This window comes from Oryctolagus cuniculus, chromosome 9, assembly GCF_051225735.1.
Source record: "Oryctolagus cuniculus isolate XC-2025 breed Fujian yellow rabbit chromosome 9, ASM5122573v1, whole genome shotgun sequence".
Classification (NCBI taxonomy): Eukaryota; Metazoa; Chordata; class Mammalia; order Lagomorpha; family Leporidae; genus Oryctolagus; species Oryctolagus cuniculus.
Window position 1 is genome coordinate 24249937 of NC_142875.1, and position 24325 is coordinate 24274261.

At 36.3% G+C, this 24325-nt stretch overlaps 1 protein-coding gene across 4 annotated transcripts in view; it reads right to left on the reverse strand.

The window, feature by feature from the left end:
* LOC149124528 (uncharacterized) overlaps positions 1–24325 on the reverse strand; it is a 332973-nt gene that overhangs the window by 53929 nt on the left and 254719 nt on the right. The window contains exon 4 of one of the 4 annotated variants that reach the window (XR_016212789.1): positions 1688–1972. The exons of 2 other annotated variants lie outside the window; for them this stretch is intronic. Coding sequence is in view for 1 of the 2 variants with exons in the window: in XM_089303512.1 (XP_089159638.1) it covers positions 1945–1972 (28 nt within the window). In the remaining variant the exon portion in view is untranslated. Of the gene's footprint in view, positions 1–1687; positions 1973–24325 lie in introns of those variants that run through there. One more of the 4 variants, XM_089303512.1, reaches the window with a different exon arrangement.

Consider the following 24325-nt stretch of genomic DNA (forward strand, 5'->3'; position numbering starts at 1 on the left):
ACTCCATGAAGGGGAGGTGGGGGCAGGGGAGGAGGCAGAACGAAGAACACAGGGTCCAAAGCCCCAGACATTGCAACAGTCAGACGTTGGGATTAAAATAAAATGTAAAAGAAGCTTCCGGAAGGACAGGAGCAAGTGGCGCTGGAGGCAGCTCCCGTGGCCACAGGGCCTGGCACCGAATCCAGGCTGGATGCAGGACCAGGCCCGAGAGAAGGCCCTGCCCTTGGCAGCTCTGCAGCCCTCAGCAAGGCCGGCTTGTTCAAAACCACGCTTGGGGCCGCCTACGGCACCTGGAACAACTTCGAACCCAAACCTCCCACTACCCCCTAGCCCAACACCAACGGCCACAGTCCATGCCTATAGCCACTTGCTCCCCCTTCCCTGGCAAGGGAAGAGGGATGGAGAAGAAAGAAAAGGAATCTAATTGCAGCAGAAGACCAGGGAGAGCGTCTCCTTGGACGGAGTCTGGAGAAAGGAAGAGGTAAGGAAATAACAAAGAAAAAAGAAAAAAATTAATAAAAATTTCACGATATGGAGCCAGCGTGTTCTGATTCTGTCCACAAAAATAACTCAGGCTGCTTTGCCGAACCATCCTGTAATATTGTGCTTTTTTTATCGTTACTGTGCCACCCAACAGATCTCTGAAATTTATTCATTCTAATTGAAATTTTGCATCATTTGCCCAACATCTCCATAATCACCACATCCCTATCCTTAAACACACACCAAACTAGCCGCTTGTCGCTCCCCCTCTTCGCGGAGGAACAACACTAGACCCTGCGCTGTTCTGTTGTCTGCTCGGCCCTTCCCGGGTTTGCTGCTGGTCCTTCCCGGGTTGGCTGCCGACCCCTCCACCTCCGTGGAGGGGCGGCTCCCCCTGCCACTTTCCCCACTTCCGCGGAGGAGTGGCACACCGCCGGCCGGCAGGCTCTCTCGGGGGCTGCTCAGATGTTATCCGGATGTTCCCTGGTGCATGTTGTCTCTCTCCTCCTTTATAGTCCTCTTCCACCAATCCCAACTCTGCTACCCACACGCCGAGCACACTGCTCTCCTCCAATCAGGAGCAGGATCAGCTCCTGCAGCTCATCAGTCATGTTGGCAAGAGGCAGCTGCATGGAAGTTGTTTGCTCCCTTTCTCAGCGCCATATTGTGGGAGAGCAGATGCGTAGAATAAGTCTTAATTCCAGTAACTTAGTCTAGTCTGAGTTGCTCCCCACAGCCGCTGATTATGACGAATCTATGACTATACTTTAGAAAGTACATGGGAAATTTTAATTAAAATGTAACTTTCTTGCAGAAGAAATTTACACCAAATTTTAAATCTATGTATAGTTTTTTTTTTTTTTCATAGTATTCATTCTCTACCAACTTTTGGAACACTCCTTGAATTCTCTCCTGCTACATTTAAAAAGCCTAAATATAAGACAGAAAACTATGAAACTAGCAGGAGGAAACATAGGGGAAATACTTTAAGACATCAGTATAGGCATTTTTTTTTTTAGAAAGACCTACAAAGTATAAGTAACAAAAATAACTTTATGAAATTAAAAAGTTTATGTAAAGTAAATGAAATAATCAAGAGTGTAGGGGAAAAAAAAAAACAGAATGGGAGAAAATATGTCCAAACTACAAATTTAAAAGAATTAATATACATATCGGTAAGGGAAAAAATACTCAGCAACAATAAAACCAAAATCTGGTTAAAAATGGGCAAAGAGCAGTGAGATTTTTCCATATATGAGTGCTTGAGTTAAAGTTCCAGCTCCAAATCCAGCTTCATGCTTAAGTGCATCCTGGGAAGTGGCAGGTGGTGACTTAATTGGTTGAGTTACTGACATCTTTGGGGATACCCTGATTCCTGGCTCCTGTTTTCGGTCTGGTCCAGCCATGTCTGTTACAGGCATTTGGGGAGCAAATCAGCCATAGAAGATCTCTGTCTCTTTTTCACTCTCTTTCTTGCTTTACTCTGTTTCTTTTTATTAAAAAAGAGTAAAAAAAAAAAGAAAAGAAATGATCAGAGAATCTGAAAATATTTTTCTCAAAGAAGAAATATAAATGACAAACAAATACCCCAAAAGAGCTCAGCATCACTGGCTATTAGGGAAATGCTGAACATAACCACAATGAGGTACCATTTCACTCCATTTAGAATGGTTAGTATATTAATATGTAGCTCATATATATAAATACTATATTAACATAACTGCATTGCTGTGACCCTGAGAATCTAATGTGTTAATAAATTCCTTAAAAATAAAATAAAAACATAGATAAAAGCATTATAAAAAAGAGAAAAATAACAGATGCTAGTGAAGATATGGAGGAAAGGAACTCTTAAACACTGCTGATGCAAATGAGTATTGTTTTATGGAAAACATTAAGAAATCTCATCCAAAAACTAAAATAGAGTTACAATATGACCAAGCTGCTCCATTTCTGGGTAAAAACCTAAAGTAAAAAAAAGAACCAATATATCAGAGATACCTACATTTAAATGTTGACTGCAGAATTCTTCTAGATAGTTGAAATAAGGAATCAAGCTAGGTGCCCATCAGTGAAAGAGCAGATAAAGAAATGTGCTCCCTAGAGGGGAGAAGGCACCATTTTGACAGCAGTAGAGGCTGTTGTGGCACCTATGTGAACCTGTGGTGAGCAATTTTTAAAGGAGGAAAAAAACTGTGTTTTGGACTGACTTTGAAACTGGTTACTGGGGTTGGCAGGGGCCTGGACAACATCACAGGACTATAAGGTATCCCATCCACTTGACATATCACAGGCTCCTTATCTCAAACTTCTGTGGTGAAACCTCTAAAGGCAGCTGGCTCTTAAAACATCTCTGCACTCTCTGTGGACAGGGCAGACAAGATCTTGTGCACTCTGATTATGGGGGTCTTACATGCTTTGAATGTGATAATTCTGTGACTACCTGATAGGGTGTGATGTGTAGTTGCATCTCTGGGCAAACAGAGTGTCTGGTGACAGAGGCTCAGAGATCCCTACCCTCCTGGAGTAGGACATTGCAGAGGGTTCCTTGTTCAGACTGAGGACTACAAAGACCCTTTGAGAGATTCACATGCCAGTGTGGATGGGGGTTGTACCCAATGTGGGCAAGTCCTGGGTATTGATCACCTTGGAAGAGAGGTGAGGTGGCGATCATGCCAATAGGCATGACCACAGCCTCTCTCCTCTGAAAATAGAGATCTAGGCCAGTGCTGCGGCTCACCAGGCTAATCCTCCGCCTAGTGGCGCCGGCACACCAGGTTCTAGTACCGATCGGGGCGCCGGATTCTGTCCCGCTTACCCCTCTTCCAGGCCAGCTCTCTGCTATGGCCCGGGAGTGCAGTGGAGGATGGCCCAAGTACTTGGGCCCTGCACCCCATGGGAGACCAGGATAAGTACCTGGCTCCTGCCATCGGATCAGCGCGGTGCACCGGCCGCAGCAGCCATTGGAGGGTGAACCAACGGCAAAGGAAGACCTTTCTCTCTGTCTCTCTCTCTCTCACTGTCCACTCTGCCTGTCAAAAAAAAAAAAAAAAGAAAAAAAAAAAGAAAGAAAGAAAATAGAGATCTACCATGCCTAAATTGGTGTCACTGTGGATTTTTGCCACACACTGCAGCATGGACCAGAGGTCCCTGGCCACATCTAGCACATGCCTCTGGGTATTCACTGAAAAACCAGAGAAACCATGAAGCCACAGATGCATAGCTCAAAGACAAAATATATCAGAGGAGAAAACCAATAAGTACTTCCACAAATGCCTAAAAATAATGCAGAAATTCAACAAACAAGAATAAGGAATACAACATGGCTCCCATAAAGATATACAACATTTTGCTATTAGAATGGGAAGAAAAGAGATCGAAGAAATACCTGAAAAGGAATTCAAAAGAATGATCATAGGATTGCTCAGAATCAATGAGAAGAAAATTCATGAGGTAAAGAAATACATATGTGACATGGATGAAAAATATTCCCATGAGATTGAGATTTTGAAGACAAATTAAACTGAAATATTAGAAATGAAGGATTAAATATGTCAAATAGAAAATGCTGTGGAAAGTCTTTGCAATAGACTTGGTGAGGTAGAAGAAAGAATATCTGAGCTAGAAGTCTAAACTTTGGAAATATCTGTCTGACATAAAAAAAGAAAAAATAGAAGAATTAAAGAATAATGTTTAATATTTATGGGATACTCTAAAACTACCCAACATACAGGTATTGTAAGTTCCTGAAGGTGTGGAAAGACTGACAGAATTAAAAGTTCTATTTAATTAAATAATAAGAGAAAAGTTCCCTAATTTGGAGAAGAAATGGGACATTCAAGTTCAGTAAGCAGTTAAGTAAGTAGTAGATGTGACCAGAGAAGTTCTTTACCATGACACATTGCATTCTAAATTTCAACAATAAAACGTAAGGAAAAGAGTCTAAAAGGTACGTGCATTTAGGGCTTATTCTGAGGCCAGAGTGCTATTTAGGACATCTGCCATTCTGTGAGTCTGCTGAGTATCTCACTTCCCATGTTGGATCACTCTCCCCTTTATTTATTCTATCGGTTAGTGTTAGCAGGTACTAGACTTGCAATAGGTCTGATCTGATTTCATCATCATTAAAAAAAATCATCTATTATTTTTCACTTTATGTTTCTGTGTGGGAGCAAACTGTTGAAATCCTTACTTAATGTATACTAAGCTGATCTTCTGTATATTAAGATAATCGAAAATGAATCTTGATGTGAATGGAAGGGGAGAGGGAGTGGGAAAGGGGAGGGTTGTGGGTGGGAGGGACGGTATGGGGGGGAAGCCATTGTAATCCATTATTCGTACTTTGGAAACTTATATTCATTAAATAAATAAATAAAAAAAAAGGTACGTGCAAGGAATGTCTGATTACTTTCAGATAACCTTCAATTAGTCTCACAGCTGAATTTTCATTCAGAAAACCTACAGGCTAGGAAAGAATGGAGAGACAAGTCTTACAAGAAAAAAAATACTGTCAACATATAATACTACACCCTTCAAAGCTAATTTATGAATAAAGATGAAATAAAGACCTTCCATAACAAAAAGAAATTGAAAGAATTTGTCACCACAGATCCAGCTTTACAAGACATGCTTAAGAATGTGCTACATTCAGAAAGACAGAAAGGTATTCATCATTATGTAAGAATGTGAATGCAGAAAATTTCCCAATAAAAATATAAAGGAAATCCACAGCAAACAACAGAAATATTTATGGGAAAATTGTTACTTATCAATAGTAAACTTGAATGTAAATGGCCTCAACTCCAGTTAAAAGGTACATACTGACTGAATTGATTAATAAACAAGAATGATCTACTTGCTGCATGCAAGAAACACATCACCAACAAAAATATAAATATACCAAAAGTTAAAGGATGGAAACAGTTATTCCATGCTAATGGAAATCAAAAAAGATCAGATGTACTATCCTAATACCAAACAAAATAACTTTAACACAAATATTCTTAAATGACACAAAGAAGGGTATTATGTAATGATTAAGAGATCTATTCAACAGGAAGATGTGACTATAGTAAATGTATATGCTCTCAATGCCAGAGTATCTCATTATTTAAAACAAATGTTAATGGTTCTAAGGGGAGACATAGACTCCAATGTAGTATTAACAAGGGATTTCAAAACCCCACTTTCTCAATAGGCAGACCAACTAGACAAAAAATCAACAAAGCAACAACAGAGTTAATCTACACTATGGACTAAGTGTATCTGAGATCTACAAAACATTTCATCTCAGAGTTACGGAATATACATTCTTTTAATCAATGCATAGAACTTTCTCTAGCATAGGCCATATGTCAGGCTATAAAGCAAGTATCAGCAAATTCAAAAAATTGAAAAAATACCATGTATCTTTCTGACCACAATAGAAGGAACCTGGTAATTAACAGCTTAAGAAATTCTCAAATATATGAAAATACATGGATACTGAACAATGTGCCTGTGAATGAACAGTAGATCATAGAAGAAATCGAATCTAAAAGTTCTTAGAAATAAATGAAGATGACAATATAACATATCAAAAATTTATGGGATATTGTAAAAGTACTGTTAAGAGGGAAGTTTATAGCAATTGGGGCATACATCAAAAATTTGGAAATGCTTCAAATAAATGAGCTATCAATACATCCCCAGAACCTAGAGAAACAACAACAAACCAAACCTGAAATCAGCAGGTGGACAAAAATAATTAAAATTAGAGAATAAATAAAATTGAAACAAAATCACAAAAAGATATGTGAAATGAAGAGTTAATCTTTTGAAAAAATAAAATTAATACAACTATGGCCTAACTAACCAACAAAAGAGGGAGAAGTCCAAATTAATAAAATTAAATATGAAAATAGATGTAACATTTGATAACACTGAAATAAAAAGAATCATCAGAATCTACTACAAACAGCTGTTTTCCAACAACTTGGAAAATCTAGAAGAAATGGATAGGTTCCTGGAAACACACAAGCTACTAAAATTGAATCATGAGAACACAGAAAAAAACTAAGACCAATTACCAATACTCAGATTGAATCAGTAATAAAGACCTCCTACCCCCAAAAAGTAAAGCCCAGGACCAGATGGCTTCACTATTGAATTCTACCAAACTTTTAAAGAACTAATTCTAATTCTTCTAAAACTATTCAAAACAATTGAAAAGGAGGGAAAACTCCCAAAGTCCTTCCATCAAGCCATCATCACCTTAATTCCAGACCCAGAAAAAAAAATACAACAAGAGAAAGAGAACTGTAGACCAATATCACTAATTAACATAGATGCAAAAATCCTCAACAAAATAGCTACTTGAATCCAACAACACATCAAGGATCATTCACCCAGATGAAGTGGGATCTATCCCTGGTATGCAGGGATGATTCAACATTGACAAAACAATAAATGTGATATATCACATTAACAAATTGAATAAAATCCATATGATTATCTAAATGATGCAGAAAATGCATTTGATAAAATACACCATCATTTAATGATAAAAACTTTAAGCAAACTCGGTATAGAAGGAAGGTTCCTGAACACAATCAAGGTAATATATGGCAAACATTCAGCCAGCATCTTACTAAATGGGGATAAGCTAAAAGCATTTTCACTAAGTTCTGGAACTAGAAAAGGATGCCCACTCTCACCATTACTATTCAATATAGTCATGGAAATTTTAGCTACAGTGATAAGGCAACAAAAATAAATTTAAAGATGCAAATTGGAAAGAAGGAAGTCAAACTATTCCTGCAGATGACATGATTCTATATATAACCCAAAGACTCCACTAAGAGAATATTGGAATAAACAAGACATTTTGGTACAGTGGCAGAATATAAAATTAACACACAAAAATCAATAGCATTTTCATACACAGCCAGTGCCATGGTTGAGAATTAACTGGTAAGATAAGTCCAATTCACAATAGCTACAGAAAAATGAAATATCTTGCAATAAATTTAACCAACATTTGAAAGATCTCTACCATGAAGATAACAAAACACTAAAGAAAGAAACAGAAAACACAAAAGGTATGGAAAAATCTTCCATTACGTGGATTGGAAGAATTAACATCAAAATGTTGATACTACTCAAAGCAACTTATAGATTCAATATGATACCAATCAAAATACCAAAGAAATTATTCTCATATTAAGAGAAAATGATGCCAAAATTGATATAGAAACATGAGACTCTGAATAGCCAAAGCAATCTTAAACAACAACAACAAAGCCGTAGACATCACAATACCAGCTATCAAGACATACTACAAGGCAATTATGATCAACACAGCCTGGTACTGGCACAAAAATAGACATTTGGATCAATGAAACAAAACAGTAACTCCAAAATTAAATCCATGCATCTATAACCAACCTACCTTTGACAAAAGAGGTAAAATCAATCCCTGGAGCAAGGGCAGTCTCTTACACAAACATTAAGCTGAGAAGGTGCTAGACTGCAAAGGAAACACTCAGAAAAGTGAAGAGGGAACTGACAGAATGGGAGAAAATATTTGCAAAGTATGCATCTGATAAAGGACTAGTAGCCACAATCCATAAAAAGGTCAACAAAACCAAAACCATCAATCCACTGAAGAAATAGGAAAGAACTTGAACAGGCATTTTTCAAAAGAGGAAAATCAAATGGCCAACAAACACACGAAAAATGCTGATATTCACTAGCCACCAGGAAAATGGAAATCAAAACCACTATGTGGTTTTACTTCACCATCAGTTAGAATAGCCCTCACACAGAAATCAACAATAAATGCTGGCAAGGATGTGGGGAAAAGGTACTCTAATAGACTTTTAGTGGGAATGTAAACTAGTACAGTCATTGTGGAAGACAATATGGAGATACCGCAGAAAGAAAATAGATCAACTATATGACCCAGAAATCTCATTCCTGGGAATGGGAATTTATCAAAATGAAATGTAATCAGCATATCAAAGAATTATCTGTACTGCTATATTTATTGCAGCTCAATTCACAATAGCTAAGATATGAAATCAACCCAACTTTCCATCAATTGATGACTAGATAAAGATACTGTGAGGTGTGTGCATGTGTGTGTGTGTATACACATATCACAATGGAATATATGTGCATGTGTTTTTTATTTTTGAATTTTATTCAGCCATTAAAAAGGAATAAAATTCTGTCTTTTGCAACAAAATGGATGTGACTGGAAAGCATTAAACTTATTGAAATAAATTGGTCCTAAAAAGACAAATACCATATGTTTTACCTGATCTGAGTAAACTAATTGAAGAGAGGCAGAGAGAGAGAGAGAGAAAGAAAGGGGGGGGGGGTCCATCCGCTGGTTCCCTCCCTGATTGGTCACAATGATCGGAACTGCCCTGATCTGAAGCCAGGAGCAAGCAGCTTCTTCCATGTCGCCCATGTAGATATGGAGGCCCAAGGACTTGAGCCATCTTCCACTGCCTTTCTAAGCCATAGCAGAGAGCTGGATCGGGAGTGGTGCAGCCAGGACTTGAACCAGCGCCCAAATGGGATGCTGGCACTGAAGGCAGTGGCTTTACCTGTTATGCCACAGCACCGGCCCCAATAATTTTATTTTTTCTATATGTGAGCTTATCTTTGAGTAGTAAAAATTCTTCCAAGACAACAGAAACAATTTTCATAGCATTTTAGCATTCTCAGATTACATCATTTAGAGATTTATACTTATGAAATAAGGTGAGTTGTGTTGGTTAGATGAGCCTGCATAGCAACATACAGAAAATCATTTAGCACATTTTCCAAGATGTTTTAAGACAGCAGTTATTAACAGACACTTTAAATTTTCTTTCAAACTCCAGATATAGACATGAGCCATAAAATCCAAATTCATTTGTGGAACTAGAGAAGTCAGACAGAAGAAATGAGAGAATGTCTCAATAATTATACTATTTATGAAATGGTAAAAATAATACATGTAAAGAATTTGCTGTTTGTATTTTCTATTTTATACCATAAATATATTGAAATGAATGAACATTCAGAAAAGAAATTAAGATTAAAATTACAATATGTTTTAAAGTGTATTAAGATATTTATTTCATTTTAATGTGGTGAGTTTGTTTAATTTTTGGCTGCATACAATGTCACTTACTCAAAAACGCATCTAAAGTCTCACATTTTATTAGTTACTCAGCAAATATAATGCATAAAAGTAATTTGAAAAATTAAGATATGATTCCCTTTTCTCATGAAAGAAAATTATATTTGATATAGTTTCATTGGTGCATGTCTCAGAAATATGAGTGTTATTATAATTAGGTAATTATACATAATTGTAATTATACACATGTAGTTGTAATTATACATAATTTTAATTATACTGTACATTATGTAATTATGCATAATTTTAATTATATATTTGTTATATAATCTAAGAAGTTAGAGATAAAATATCTACCAGATCACATAGTCAATCCTTTTGTTAGAATTCCGCCCAAGAGATTTTCTTCTCTTAAGGATTCATCATTCTTGGAATGAATTAATAATGAGATTGCTATTTTGTGTTCTTTATATTCAATCAATAGCTAAAGTTTATTTTTCTATGTTAAACCTATTGTGTCTCTAAGACTGGGAAGAAAGCCACATGATGTGTCTATAAATGTATACATAGAGAAACTAAATGAAATGACTGTCATTTACAAACAGGTAATATTTATGAATTAAAGCTGCCCAAGATATTTCTTTCTCCAGTGTGAATGGTATCATTACTTTTGTGAATTGGTATGAGATCTATAGGATAACTGTCATTGAGGAAAGTGACTTCCAATGTCTTTGGCCTATAGCTAGCCTTGCCTATCTTGGGCATTTTCATTTCTTCAATCCTGAACTGATAACACAGCCATTAGAGTACTGTAAAATAGCTTAACTCCAACTTAAGCTATTCGCATTATCACTAAAAGTGTATTTACTCTATATGCTAGGTTTTGATAACCAGATAATTTGAAAATACATTAAATACATAAGTTAAAGTTTTCTGCAAACAGTATTACATGTTCAGAATTTTCTTAGAAAATCACCTTATATCTGACTGATTTTGGAAATATGTTTTCAGTATTCTCACATGGCTGAATTGTTCTTTTGCACTATTGCCAAATTTAGAAGTAATTACAAATTTTATAAATTTTTTTAATTGATAATCTACTTGAGTCCCTCTACTTTTATCTTTTTTTTCTATCTAGATAAACATACATACACACTTCACACATACATATGCTAAACAGTAATATGTAGTATATCTTTGTATTCTTTTAGATGTATATATAGTATAATGAGTTATGTGTATATATACAAGTATATGCACACAATTATCATACATGAATAGCCATTTTTCATTTCCATGGATCTCTTTGAGAGATAATTACTTTTAGGAGATATAAATATATACAATTACATATATTAAAAATCATAATTACAATCCAGTGGTGACTTGAGTAAACTAGAAACATAAACTTAATATCCCAAGTAGAAAGAAAGAGAGGTATCCTGCTAATATATTTTACAATAATTACCATGATGACTTAGTAATCATAAAGTCAAGTGGTATGCCTTTTACCTATTAGCAATTAATGCTAAATGTTAATAGATATTTTCTATCAGCAGAACATACTCTATGTAGCACTGTAATAAGTTGTATTGAAAAGAGAGTAAGCAGGACCAGTGCTTGGCATAGCAGGCAAAGTCACCACTTGCAGTGCCCATGGGTTTGAGTTCCAGCTGCTCCACTTCCAATCCAGCTCTCTGTTATGGCCTGAGAAAGCAGATGTCCCAAGTGCTGGGACCCTTGAACCCACCAGGGAGAGGAGACCTGGAAGATGCTCCTGGCTCCTGGCCTTGAATTGGCACAGCGCTGACCATTGTGGCCATTTAGGGAGTGAACAAACAAATGGAAGACCCCTCCCCTCCCCTCCCCTCCCCTCCCCTCCTCCCTCTCCTCTCCTTTCCTTTCCTTTCCTCTCTCTCTGCCTTCATAACTCCAACTTTCAAATCAATAAATAGGCCGGCGCCGCGGCTCAATAGGCTAATCCTCCGCCTTGCGGCGCTGGCACACCAGGTTCTAGTCCCAGTTGGGGCGCCGGATTCTGTCCCGGTTGCCCCTCTTCCAGGCCAGCTCTGCTATGGCCCGGGAGTGCAGAAGAGAATGGCCCAAGTCCTTGTACCCTGCACCTGAATGGGAGACCAGAAGAAGCACCTGGCTCCTGCCTTCGGATCAGCGCGATGCGCCGGCAAAAGTGCGCCGGCCATTGGAGGGTGAACCAACGGTAAAAGGAAGACTTTTCTCTCTGTCTCTCTCTCTCACTGTCCACTCTGTCAAAAATAAATAAAAAATTTTAAGAAAATCAATAAATAAATCTTAAAGAGAGAGAGAGAGTAAGCCTTGGGTATGTGAGGACCTCTCTGAGCACTCAATAAGTTAATCAATTTGAACCATAGTTTCTTCATTACTTAGTGTTTGTTATAATTTCCTTCTAATGGTTAGGCCTGTATACTTTTTTAATAGAAAGCTTTTATTTAATAAATATAAATTTCACAAGTACAACTTTTCAATTATAGCAGTTCTTCCCCCCATACCTCCCTTTCCACCCCCAAACCATGCCACCTCCTAATCCCTCTCCCATCCCATTCTTCATTAAGATTCATTTTAAATTACTTTTATATTCAGAAGACCAACTCTACACTAAGTAAAGATTTCAACAGTTTGCACTCACACAAACACACAAAGTATAAAAAACTGTTTGAAGGCTAGTTTTACTGTTAATTCTCAGAGTACGACATATTAAGGACAGAGGTCCTACCTGGGGAACAAGCGCACAGTGACTTCTGCTCTGACAGGTAGAGTTACAGACAGTGAAAGAGAGACAGAGAGAAAGGTCTTCCTTCCATTGGTTCACTCCCTTAATGGCCGCTATGGCTGGCACCACGCGGATCCGAAGCCAGGAGCCCAGTGCTTCCTCCTGGTCTCCCATGCGGGTGCAGGGACCCAAGCACTTGGGCCATCCTCCACTGCCCTCCGGGGCCACAGCAGAGAGCTGGACTGGAAGAGGAGCAACTGGGACTAGTACCCAGTGCCAGAAAACCAGAAACTGGGGTGCCGTCACCACAGGCGGAGGATTAGCCAAGTGAGCCACAGTGCAGACCTTCTGCTATTGATATAACAATTGACACTCTTATTTATGACATCAGTGATTATTCGAGGCTCTTGTCATGAGCTACCAAGGCTAAGGAAGCCTCTTGAGTCCACAACTCTGACATTATTTAGACAATGACATAATCAAAGTGGAAGTTCTCTCCTTTCTTCGAAGAAAAGTACCTACTTCTTTGATGGTCCCTTCTTTCCACTGGGATCTCACTTTCAGATATCATTCATGTAGGTCACTTTTTGCCACAATGTCTTGGCTTTCCATGCCTGAAATGCTGGCATGGACTTTTTAGCCAGATCCGAAAGCCTTAAGGTCTGATGTTGAGCCAGAGTGCTGTCTAGGGCATTTGCAATTCTGAGTCTGCTGTGTGGCTTGCTTCCTATGTTGGATCGTCCTTTTTTAATTCTATTATTAATAGCAGAAACGTGGTCTTATTTCTATGATCCCTTTGACACTTAATCCTATCTTTATGATCAGTTATGAATTTAAACCAATCGCTTTAACTCGTAAGATGGCATCGGTACTTGCCAACTTAATGGGATTTGGAGTCCAACGGCAAGTTTTAAGATTTACCCTTAAATGTAAGTCCGAGGGATGTGTGCCAAATTGTGTATCTCCTCCGTCTCTTTTCCCACTCTTATTTTTATTTGGTATCAATTTTCTTTTTTTTAAGATTTATTTTATTTATTTGAAAGAGTCACAGAGAGAGGTAGAGACAGAGAGAGAGGTCTTCCCTCCGCTTGTTCACTCCCCAGTTGACTGCAATGGCCAGAGCTGCTCTGATCCGAAGCCAGGAGCTCCTTCTGGGTCTCACACACGGGTGCAGGGGCCCAAGGAGTTGGGCCACCTTCCACTGCTTTCTCGGGTCATAGCTGAGAGCTGTTCGGAAGAGGAGCAGCTGGGACTAGAACCGGCACCCATATGATATGCCAGCACTTCAGGCCAGGGCTTTAACCTACTGCGCCATAGCCCTGACCTTGGGATCAATTTTTAATTTCATTTAAACACCCAAGAATAATTCTGTGCTAAGTAAAGAGTTCAACCAATGGTATTAAGTAGAAAAAGAAAATATTAAAAAGAATAAAATAGTAAGCTGTTCCTCAACAGTCAGGACAAGGGCTGATCAAGTCATTGCTTCTCATAGCATGTTTCACTTCTACAGGTTTGCTTTTAGGTATTCAGTTAGTTGTCATAGATCAGGGAGAACATATGATATTTGTGCCTTTGGGATTGGTATATTTCACTCAGCATGATGTTTTCCAGATTCCTCCATTTTGTTGCAAATGACTGGATTTCATTTTCTTTTACTGCTGTGTAGTATTTCATAGAGTACATAGCCCATAATTTCTTTATCCAGTCTACTCTTGATGGGCATTTAGGTTGATTGCATGTCTTAGCTATTGTGAATTGAGCTGCAATAAACACTGAGGTGCAGACAGCTCTTTTATTTGCCAATTTAATTTCCCTTGGGTAAATTCTGAGGAGTGGGATGGCTGAGTTGGGTAGTAGGGTTATATTCAGATTTGTGAGCTATCTCCAAACTGTCTTCCAAAGTAGGCCTATTTACTTTTTATTTGGTGAACTCATTATTTAGTGGAGCATTGACCTACTGACTATTGTCTAAATTGAAAATGTGTTATCTCAAAAAAATTTAGGTGAGAATTAACCCTGAATTTTTAATGTTTTTATTTTTTTAGAAAATAGTTTACATAGAAAAATTATACATTTTTGTGAGTACTATGTGATGTATTCACATTGTGTATATATTTCTTATGAGAAATTTTAGCTCACAATGACAGCTCCATAAATGATTTCCTTCCCTATGACCAGCCAACATATTTTGGTCAACCCTTATTAACATAATCTGCTTCTGATTTTGTCAAGCTTATGATTTCCTGGACTTCAGTCATCATGTCTATTTTATGTACCCTTAGTGGTCATTAACACCTAGTTCTCTGCACTATGCATCAGGCAACTAAGTGCTGAGGATTCAACAGAAAAAGACATGCTGCAGATATGCTTATTCTTTAATAGGTAACTTGGTTCTAAGCCTATGCTGAGCAATCATTGAGACCGTGATTATTTTTTAGGAAGAGAAACAAAGTAATACAAAGTTTTATTCCTATATTTGTACATCAGGGATAATGATGGTATCTGCTTCATAAGATTCACATATTTCATCTGAAACGGATACCTTTTCTGTCTTATTTAATAATACCGTCACTCATGCAGTTGCCAAAGGCAGTTTCTTAAAAATCGTTCTATATTTTTCTGGATCCTTCTCAACTATAAGTCTCCTATCTCTGCTTCTCTCAAATTCAACTGAAAATGTGCTATGGTTTATTTCTTCGGGTGCAAATTGTGATAATGATATGCTGTTGGCCTTCAGCCCTCTAATCTTCTCACTGTCCTGTCAATCCTCCACATTTCTGTCAATGCTGTTTTACTACAGACAAACCTGATTCTGTCACTGCCCTAAAAATTGCTTCTTTTTCTGTTTCCTACAGGCCCAAACTTAATTTCTTAGAAAAGTCTGCAAATGTTTCATGACCCCAGGCTTATCTACATGTTTGGTCCTACATCAAGAAAATGGTTTTTTTAAACTTTTATTTAATAAATATAAATTTCCAAAGTACAACTTTTGAATTATAGAAGCTTTTCCCCCCACAACCATCCCATCTTCCACTCCCTCTCCCATCCCATTCTTCATCAAGATTCATTTTCAATTATCTTTATATACAGAAGATCAACTTAGTATATATTAAATAAAGATTTCAACAGACTGCACCCACAAAGACACACAAGATATAGAGTACTGTTTGGATAGTAGTTTTACCATTAATTTGCACAGTACAACACATTAAGGACAGAGGTCCTACATGGGGAGTGGGTGCACAGTGACTCCCATTGTTGATTTAACAATTGGCACTCTTATTTATGACGTCAATAATCACCTGAGGCTCTTGTCATAATCTGCCAAGGCTATGGAAGCCTCTTTTCACCAACTCAGATCTTGTTCAGACAAGGCCATATTCAAAGAAAATGTTTTAAAAGATGCTTAAGGCATTCTAAACTGTGAGAAGTATTCTAGATGAGGCATGCCCCACCAGACCTGGCACTCTTTTTTTTTAAAAAATTGTAATTATAAAGAGAATAGGTTTCATGTATTTCATAGATGCAATTCTACAGCTATAACAAAACTTCCTCCTCTCCTCCTTCCTTCCTTTTTTTTAAATTTTGAAATAACATACTATCGATTTACTTTATAAGCAAGTTTTAATGGGACACTGACCAATGTGTTCAACCAGCAAAAAGTAGAAAGATCACTATTCCATAAGAATATAGATAAGGGCTATAATAATAATCAAATCATAGGATGTCAGTTTCACTCTTATATATTCAGGGTTTTTTGTGCCCTATGTATTAGCTACCATATATCGGAAAAAACATATGATATTTGTTTTCTGGGATCTGATTTATTTCACTAAGCATAATGGTTTGCATTTGCATCCATTTTGTTGCAAAGGCTACCTTGAACTCTTTGTTTAGGTTTTTTTCTTCAGTCTGACTTTTCTTTTGGTGCCTCATGTTCTTTCAAAAATCTGATTGACAGTCTTCTATCCTCTGATTCCTTCTGAAACTACAAAAGTAACATTTGTAGCTCACTCATAAGTTCTCAAATAACTGCTAGAGCATAATTATGAAATGAAAAATAATATATTGTGATTGTATATTTATGGGGCTCTAATCCTTTCTCTTGTGTGAGTGCTTAGAAATCAGATATACAGCCTGTGTTAGAAACCAACGGCAAAGGAAGACCTTTCTCTCTGTCTCTCTCTCTCACTGTCCACTCTTCCTGTCAAAAAAAATTAAAAAATAAAAAAAAAGAAACTGAATCTGATAAATGACATAGAGCAGATGCTCAATAAATGTTGATTCAAAGTATTAAAAATATCCATCTCTTCAAAAAAATCTAAGAATAGTCTTTCAATGTCAAGCAGGGGCATTATTCAATAAATCTACCCATAGACTATTTTTATTAAGAATTTTCCAATTTGAATTTTTAGTATTTGTTTAGAGATCTGAAAACTGTGAAATATGTTTTTATGCTTGAAGATTTCTATTCAGAAGAAAAGGTAACTAACTCCAGTAGTCATAAATTCATTGCCATGCAGGATATTAACCTGTATTGAATATAGAAAATGTTAAAGATGAATTTTAGTCTGAAGTAGAATGTTTCAGGTCACAAAATGGATGAATCCATTAGGATAAAAAGAACTATTAATGCGTGATTTTCATGCTTTAATTTTGAAGGCCAACAAGAAAATCATATTTATTTCTTATTTCTTTCATTTTAATTGTTTGGTATATGAACCATGAAGCACATTAATTGCAATGTGTAACACAGAGCCAATGAAATAATTGCCTAATTTCTAGATGGTAAGTCTATTCATTCTATTTTTGATAATTTCACAAATATTGAATCTTATGCTCATGTGATGCTAACTAACATGTATGAATGGATGAAGAAAATGTGAATGTGATACAGACAAACACAGCAGAATATTTTCAGATGTAAAAAAGAGTGAAATTCTGTCTTTCACAGCAGAATTGATAGACCTGGAAGTCCATGTTAAACAAAATAAGCCAGATGCAGAAAAACAAATACCACAGGTTATCTTCTCATATGGGAAAGCTATAAACAATAGATCTGAATTTGAGCACTGATTACTATAGGATGAGAAGAGAGACAATAGAAGAAAGTTGAATAATAAGTCCAAAAGTTGGTAAGTAAAAGTAACAAGTTCCAGTTAGGGTAACAATAATTCACGTCAATCTGCTACATACTTTTTGAAAAACTGGAGAGAACAGAAGCTAGGGTCCAGACATAAAAAATATGAAATATAAATGTAAATTATGCTAATGACCTGATTTGATAAGTTCATGTAGTATAATTATATATGTTTAAAAATTGTATTTTATGCTATATAATGTACAAATATTATTAATCAAAAGTTAAAATAACAGAAAAATAAAAATATAAGATAAAAATTTATAGTATTTCTACTTACTTTTCTCTGTATCAAAATGTTTTATACTCTTCATAAATAAAATCCAGTGTGTTGTTATAATTTCAATTGGGACTTGCCAACTTTTGCTAGTATTCTGAAAATGATTACTGATATAAATAATAAAATTTTGTGGAAAAAATCTATCAACACGAAAACTTACATTGGTTAAAAAATATTAAACTGTCTTATGTATCACAAATTAGTGTATATAATTCACAAATTCACCCATGTTTTTTCAACATATGCTACAAAGGCCCAAAACATTCTGATTACAAATTATGTATGACTAGAAACAATTAACATAAAAGTTTATGGTTTTCAGGCTAAATGGAAAAAAAGACAAATTCCTATTGAGACACTCAAGAGCTTTAATCTTTATTTCTAGCAATCTGTATTAATTTGACTATTCATATTAACACACTTATTCTGTTAATAATGATTTAGTAATTTTATTTAAGCAACATACCCTAAGACTAATGTCAATACCCAGTTTAAGATACAATTGAGGGGCTTGTGCTGGGATGTAGTAGGTTAAAGCCCTCGCCTGAAGCGCCGGCATCCCATATGGGCTCTGGTTCTAGTCCCAGCTGCTCCTCTTCTGATCCAGCTCTCTGCTATGGCCTGGGATAGCAGTGGAAAATGGCCCAAGTCCTTGGGCCCCTGCACCCACATGGGAAAACCGAAGAAGTTCCTGGTTCCTGGCTTTGGATTGGCACAGCTCTAGCCGTTGCGGCCATCTGGTGAATAAACCAGCAGATGGAAGACCTCTCTGTCTCTGCCTCTCTCTGTGATTCTGTCTTTCAAATAAATAAAACAAATCTTTTAAAAAAATACTTCCTAAAAAGATAAAATTGAGTTATAAAGTCATCATTTCTAAGATTTTAAACTTATGCACATACAGCAATCAATTATATTTCAAGGCAAATATTAATTTTCTAAGGCATTTTAATATCTACTTTGTTTCCAAAATACATGAATGGACAATAATCACTGTCTAAATATTTTTAAATTAATAGAATTTTCACGAAGTTTACAATATTCTTAAAATCACAGCTCAGATTTTCATCAGCTCTAAGACTTTCCCACAATTCCCTTGATTTTTTTTATTAAAAGGCATTAGAAAAAAATCAATTCATAGTTTCTGCAGAACAACCAGGGATAGCCTAAAAGTGGATCAATGAGATGTCACAGCCACCCAGATCCTATCCTGTCTAAAGGTCTTCACAAACTAGTAATATAAGACAGCCTCTGTCAGTAGCTGTCATGGATTTGTTATACACTTTTAATAGAGCAATTCTAAGCATTATGTGCAGACAATTCTACATGAAATGGCTCAAATGAGTTCACCTATCTCACACAAGGCTATACAATTGATTTATGAAAGGACTTACACACACACTGAATGTTAGGGTCCAGGTACCTTTAAATGTACTATCCTCATTTTTTTTTTTTTTTTTTTTGAGCTCACTCTCCTACAAAAATTATGGATAAAATGGCCAAGGACATTTTAGAAGGACTGTCAGTAAGTACAGCTATTTTGTAATCTCTTCCTCAATTCTTTCATTCTTCTGAGACCACCATTCTAAGATTTCAATTTTTTATCTAAAATATATATGTGTCTGTTTTTTCCCCATGTTTTCTGCTGCATGGTTGGTAGATCATGAATGAGCAATTACTTCATTTTACATCTGGAAGGCTCTTATTTCCTGAAAGCTGAATGAAACCGCAAACACCTAATTTTAAACATAATAATCTATGAATACATTTTACATTAAATTCTGTATTTGCAAGTGAGGACATTTCATAGATAGTGATTATTTTCATTAGCATGTTAAAGTAATCACTGCTATATTTAAGGTAGAATACAGTTGATGGTAAAAGGAATCTGAAAAGAATAACATTAGATTTATTTAAAAACAAATTATTTTTGGAGAAGCTATGGTCAAACTGGGTTTCACAACTAATAATGAAATTTAGAAAAAAGAGTTAAGTGGAAAAGGAAATTTGATTAAATCTCTAAAACATTTTCAAGGATATCTTTATTATCAATACATAATGTGACGGTTTGGTTAATGAATTACTGGTGAACATGATGCTATTTATAGATGTAAATGGCCATGAATCTTTATTTTTATATCACAGTTGTAAATGTATGACAAGGTTTAACCATGTAAATGTTTCCAAAGTTGAATTTCCATTTCAGCATATTCATAATAAGATCAAAATCTTGAGGAAAGGGGAAATTTAATGACTTAAATAAATGCCACCCCATTGGCACTAGAAAAACAAGTCATCATTTTTCCCAGAAAAGTATATTAAAATACCTAAATTGCCTGGTAACAGCTAGTTAGTTAATATTGGCTAGAAAAACATCCATTTGAATCAGCTTATTCTGCCAGAATTTCAGATATTATATGAAAAGGTATCAATCTGCCTAATAATCATCTGTAAATTGGATGATGCTCAAAATATTTAACAGTAAATATTGAGCAAGAACAGACAGAAAATGTACATTGTTGTCCCTACATTGAAATAGTTTCTTGGTAGACTTTTTTTCGATACCAAGTGTTAAAAATAATTTTTTTTTTGGGGGGGGGTAACTGCAGAAGAGTGAGATTGATGAGATGATACAAATGTGGAAACAGCATCAATCTTTCAACCTGCATGGGAATGAATTTGAATCATTTAATGATTCTAAAACCCATACTGTCCATTATGATTCAATGTTAGCACTGTTGTTAGACAACCTTTATCTGTTGCTATATCTAGTTTATTTTTTTTTACAGATTTACTTATTTATTTGAAAGGCAAAGTTACAGAGAGGCAGAGGCAGAGAGTTCTACAGCACCAAGAACATGAAAATTGCCACCACAATTCAAAGTGTGATTTAGATGCAACTCTTTGGGCCTAGAGACACACATCTTTGGAAACTCATATGCACTTCAAAGTTATACTACTCTCTAAATGAACTACTGTAGACTAGACAAAATTGGCATGAATAGACACTACTAGTATTGATTATATCTGAAGAAATTAATAAAAAGTTGCACAACTGGGCTCACTTAGAACCAAAGCCAAATATAGTCAACTGATAATCTACATCCCATTTTGTTCAGCCACTGTGTAAGACACTATGGAGGTATTTCAGAAATATGACCTATTTATTGTATGACTATTTATTGTAGACCTCAAATTTGGTAGATTGCATGTGTCTAGGAATCTATCCATTTATTTTGGTTTCCCAATTTGTTGCCAGACAGCTCTCTGTGGTAATTCCTGATGATTTTTTTTTTTATTTCTGTGGCATCTGTTGTTCATTTCATTTTTCATCTCTGATTTTATTTATTTGGGTCTTCTTTTTTGATTAGTTTGGCCAATGGTTTATCAATTTTGTTTATTCTTTGAAAAAAAACCAGGTCTTTATTTTACTGATCCTTTGTATTGTTGTTTTTAGTTACAATTCTGAAATTGATCACTTTGACTAGTGAGATGGTATTGGTAACTGCCACCTTGATGGGATTGAATTGGAATCCCCTGGCACATTTCTAACTCTACCATTTGGGGCAAGTTAGCTTGAGCATGTCCCAAAATTGTGCATCTCTTCCCGTTCTTATTCCCACTCTTATATTTAACAGAGAACACTTTTCTGTTAAATTTTAACACCTAAGAATAAGTGTGTATTAATTACAGAGTTCAACCAATAGTATTAAGTAGAACAAAATAAATACTAAAAGGGATAAAGTATTAAGTTGTACATCGACAGTCAGGACAAGGGCTGATCAAGTCATTGTTTCTCGTAATGTTTATTTCACTTCAACAGGTTTCCTTTCTGGTGCTCAGTTAGTTGTCACCAATCAGGGAGAGCTTATGACATTTGTCCATTTGGGACTGGCTTATTTCACTCAGCATGATGTTTTCTAGATTCCTCCATTTTGTGGCAAATGACTGGATTTCCTTGTTTTTTTGCTGTATAGTATTCTATAGAGTACATGTCCCATAATTTCTTTATCCAATCTACTGTTGATGGGCATTTAGTGTCTGTTATTTGCTATATTGTTTAAAAGGAGGTATTCTGTATATGAAAAGAATCTTGGCATATTGAGATATGCATCAAAGAAGGAGGTACCTTTCTCTGAAGGGAGGAGAGAACCTCCACTTTGACTATGACCTTGTCTAAATAAGATTGGAGTCAGCGAAATCAAAAGGCTTCCATAGCCTTGGCAACTGATGACAAGAGCTAGGGAGATTACTGACACCATAAACAAGAACGTCAATTTGTTAAGTAAACAATAGGAGTCACTGTGCACTTACTCCTCTTGTAGGATCTCTGTCCTTAATGTGTTGTACAATGTGAATGAATGCTATAATTATTACTCAAATAGTATTTTACACTTTATGCTTTTGTGTGGTTGCAAACTGATGAAATCTTTACTTAATATATACTAAATTGATCTTCTGTATATAAAGATAATTGAAAATGAATCTTGATGTGAATGGAATGGGAGAGAGAGTGGGAGATGGGAGGGTTGTGGGTGGGAGGGAAGTTATGGGGGGGCATTGTAATCCAAAAACTGTACTTTGGAAATTTATATTTATTAAATAAAAGTTAAAAAAATGAAATAAAAAAAACAATTTTATTTCTTCTATATTTTTAATAATTGCTTTCTTCCTACAAATTGTGGGTTTGTTTTCTTGTTGTTTCTAGATCCTTGAGATGTACTGGTAGCTCATTTATTAAGTACCTTTACAGTTTCTTGATGCATGGACAGATTGCTATCAACTTGCCTCTTAACACTTTTTGCTCTATACCACAAGTTTTTGATATGGTATAATGTCATCTTCATTGATTTCCAGATTTTTTTTTTCATTTTTCTTTTGATTTCTTCTATGGTCCATTGTTCATTCAGGAGCATGTTGTTCACTCTCCATGTGTTTTCATACAATCTGGAGATTCCTGAGTTGGTGATTTTCAGCTTCATTCCATTGTAGTCAGAGAAGACGCATGGTATGATTTTGATTTTTTTGAATTTGGAGAGACTTGCTTTATGGTCTAGCATATTGTTTATCCTAGAGAAAGTTCCACGCTCTGATGAGAAGACAGTGTATTCTGCTACTGTGGGTTGAAAAGTTCTGTAGATATCAGTTAGGTCCATTTGGCCCATAATGTTGATTAGCACTGTTGTTTCTTTGTGATTTTCTATTTGATCTGTTTATTAATGAGAGTGGGGTGTTGAAGTCCCCATTATTACTATATGGGAGTATATTTATCCCATTAGATCCATGAACATTTCATTTAAATAACCAGGCACCTTGTACCTGGGTGCACATACATTTATTAGTCACATCTTCCTGTTGATTTGATCCATTACTCATTACTTAGTGCTTTCTTCGGGTCTTTTTTAAAACTTTTATTTAGTAAATATAAATTTCCAAAGTACAGTTTATGGATTACAATGGCTCCCCCTCCCCCATAACTTCCCTCCCACACACAACCCTCCCATCTCCCGCTCCCTCTCCCATTCCATTCACATCAAGATTCATTTTCAAATATCTTTATATACAGAAGATCAGTTTAATATATATTATGTAAAGATTTCATCAGTTTGCACCACATAGAACATAAAGTGTAAAATACTATTTGAGTACTAGTTATTGCATTCATTCACATTGTACAACACATTAAGGACAGAGATCCTACATGAGGAGTAAGTGCAGAGTGATTCCTGTTGTTGACTTAACAAATTGACGTTCTTGTCAGTAATCTCTCTAGGCTCTAGTGATGAGTTGCCAAGGCTATGGAAGCCTTTTGAGTTCGCCATCTCCGATCTGATTTAGACAAGGTGTTATTTCTACTCATTGGGTATAAATCACATAAAAATATATCTGTGCTATGTGCCTACTTTTGAGAATATTTAGAATAGATTATAGGAGAGGGCAGACAAGTAAGTACAATCTTAGATTAAGACCTTAAATTTTTAATCTTGCCCAATCTGAATGAAAACTCCTAATTCATCTTGCATAGCACACATATATCTTGGCCGGTGCCGCAGCTCACTAGGCTAATCCTCTGCCTGTGGCGTCGGCACCCCCGGGGTTCTAGTCTCGGTCGGGGCACCGGATCCTGTCACAGTTGCCCCTCTTCAAGTTTAGCTCTCTGCTGTGGCCTGGGAGTACAGTGGAGGATGGCCCAAGTGCTTGGGCCCTGCACCTGCATGGGAGACCAGGAGAAGCACCTGGCTCCTGGTTTCAGATCAGCGCAGTACGCTGGCCACAGCGGCCATTAAGGGGTGAACCAACGGAAAAGGAAGACCTTTCTTTCTGTTCCTCTCTCTCTCTCACTGTCCACTCTGCCTGTCAAAAAAGAAAAGCACACATATAACAGATCCAGAAAAAAACATGTGACATGCCAAAGCAAAAGTTGTATTGTTTAAGCCTGTAGGCGTGTCCTGTAAACTATCATGATTTATTTCTTTTTCAGAGGCTAGAATGTAAAACAAATGGGGTATGACAATCCTTCATCTCCATGTCTTTAAAAGTGGCCTTAATCTCTGTTTTCAT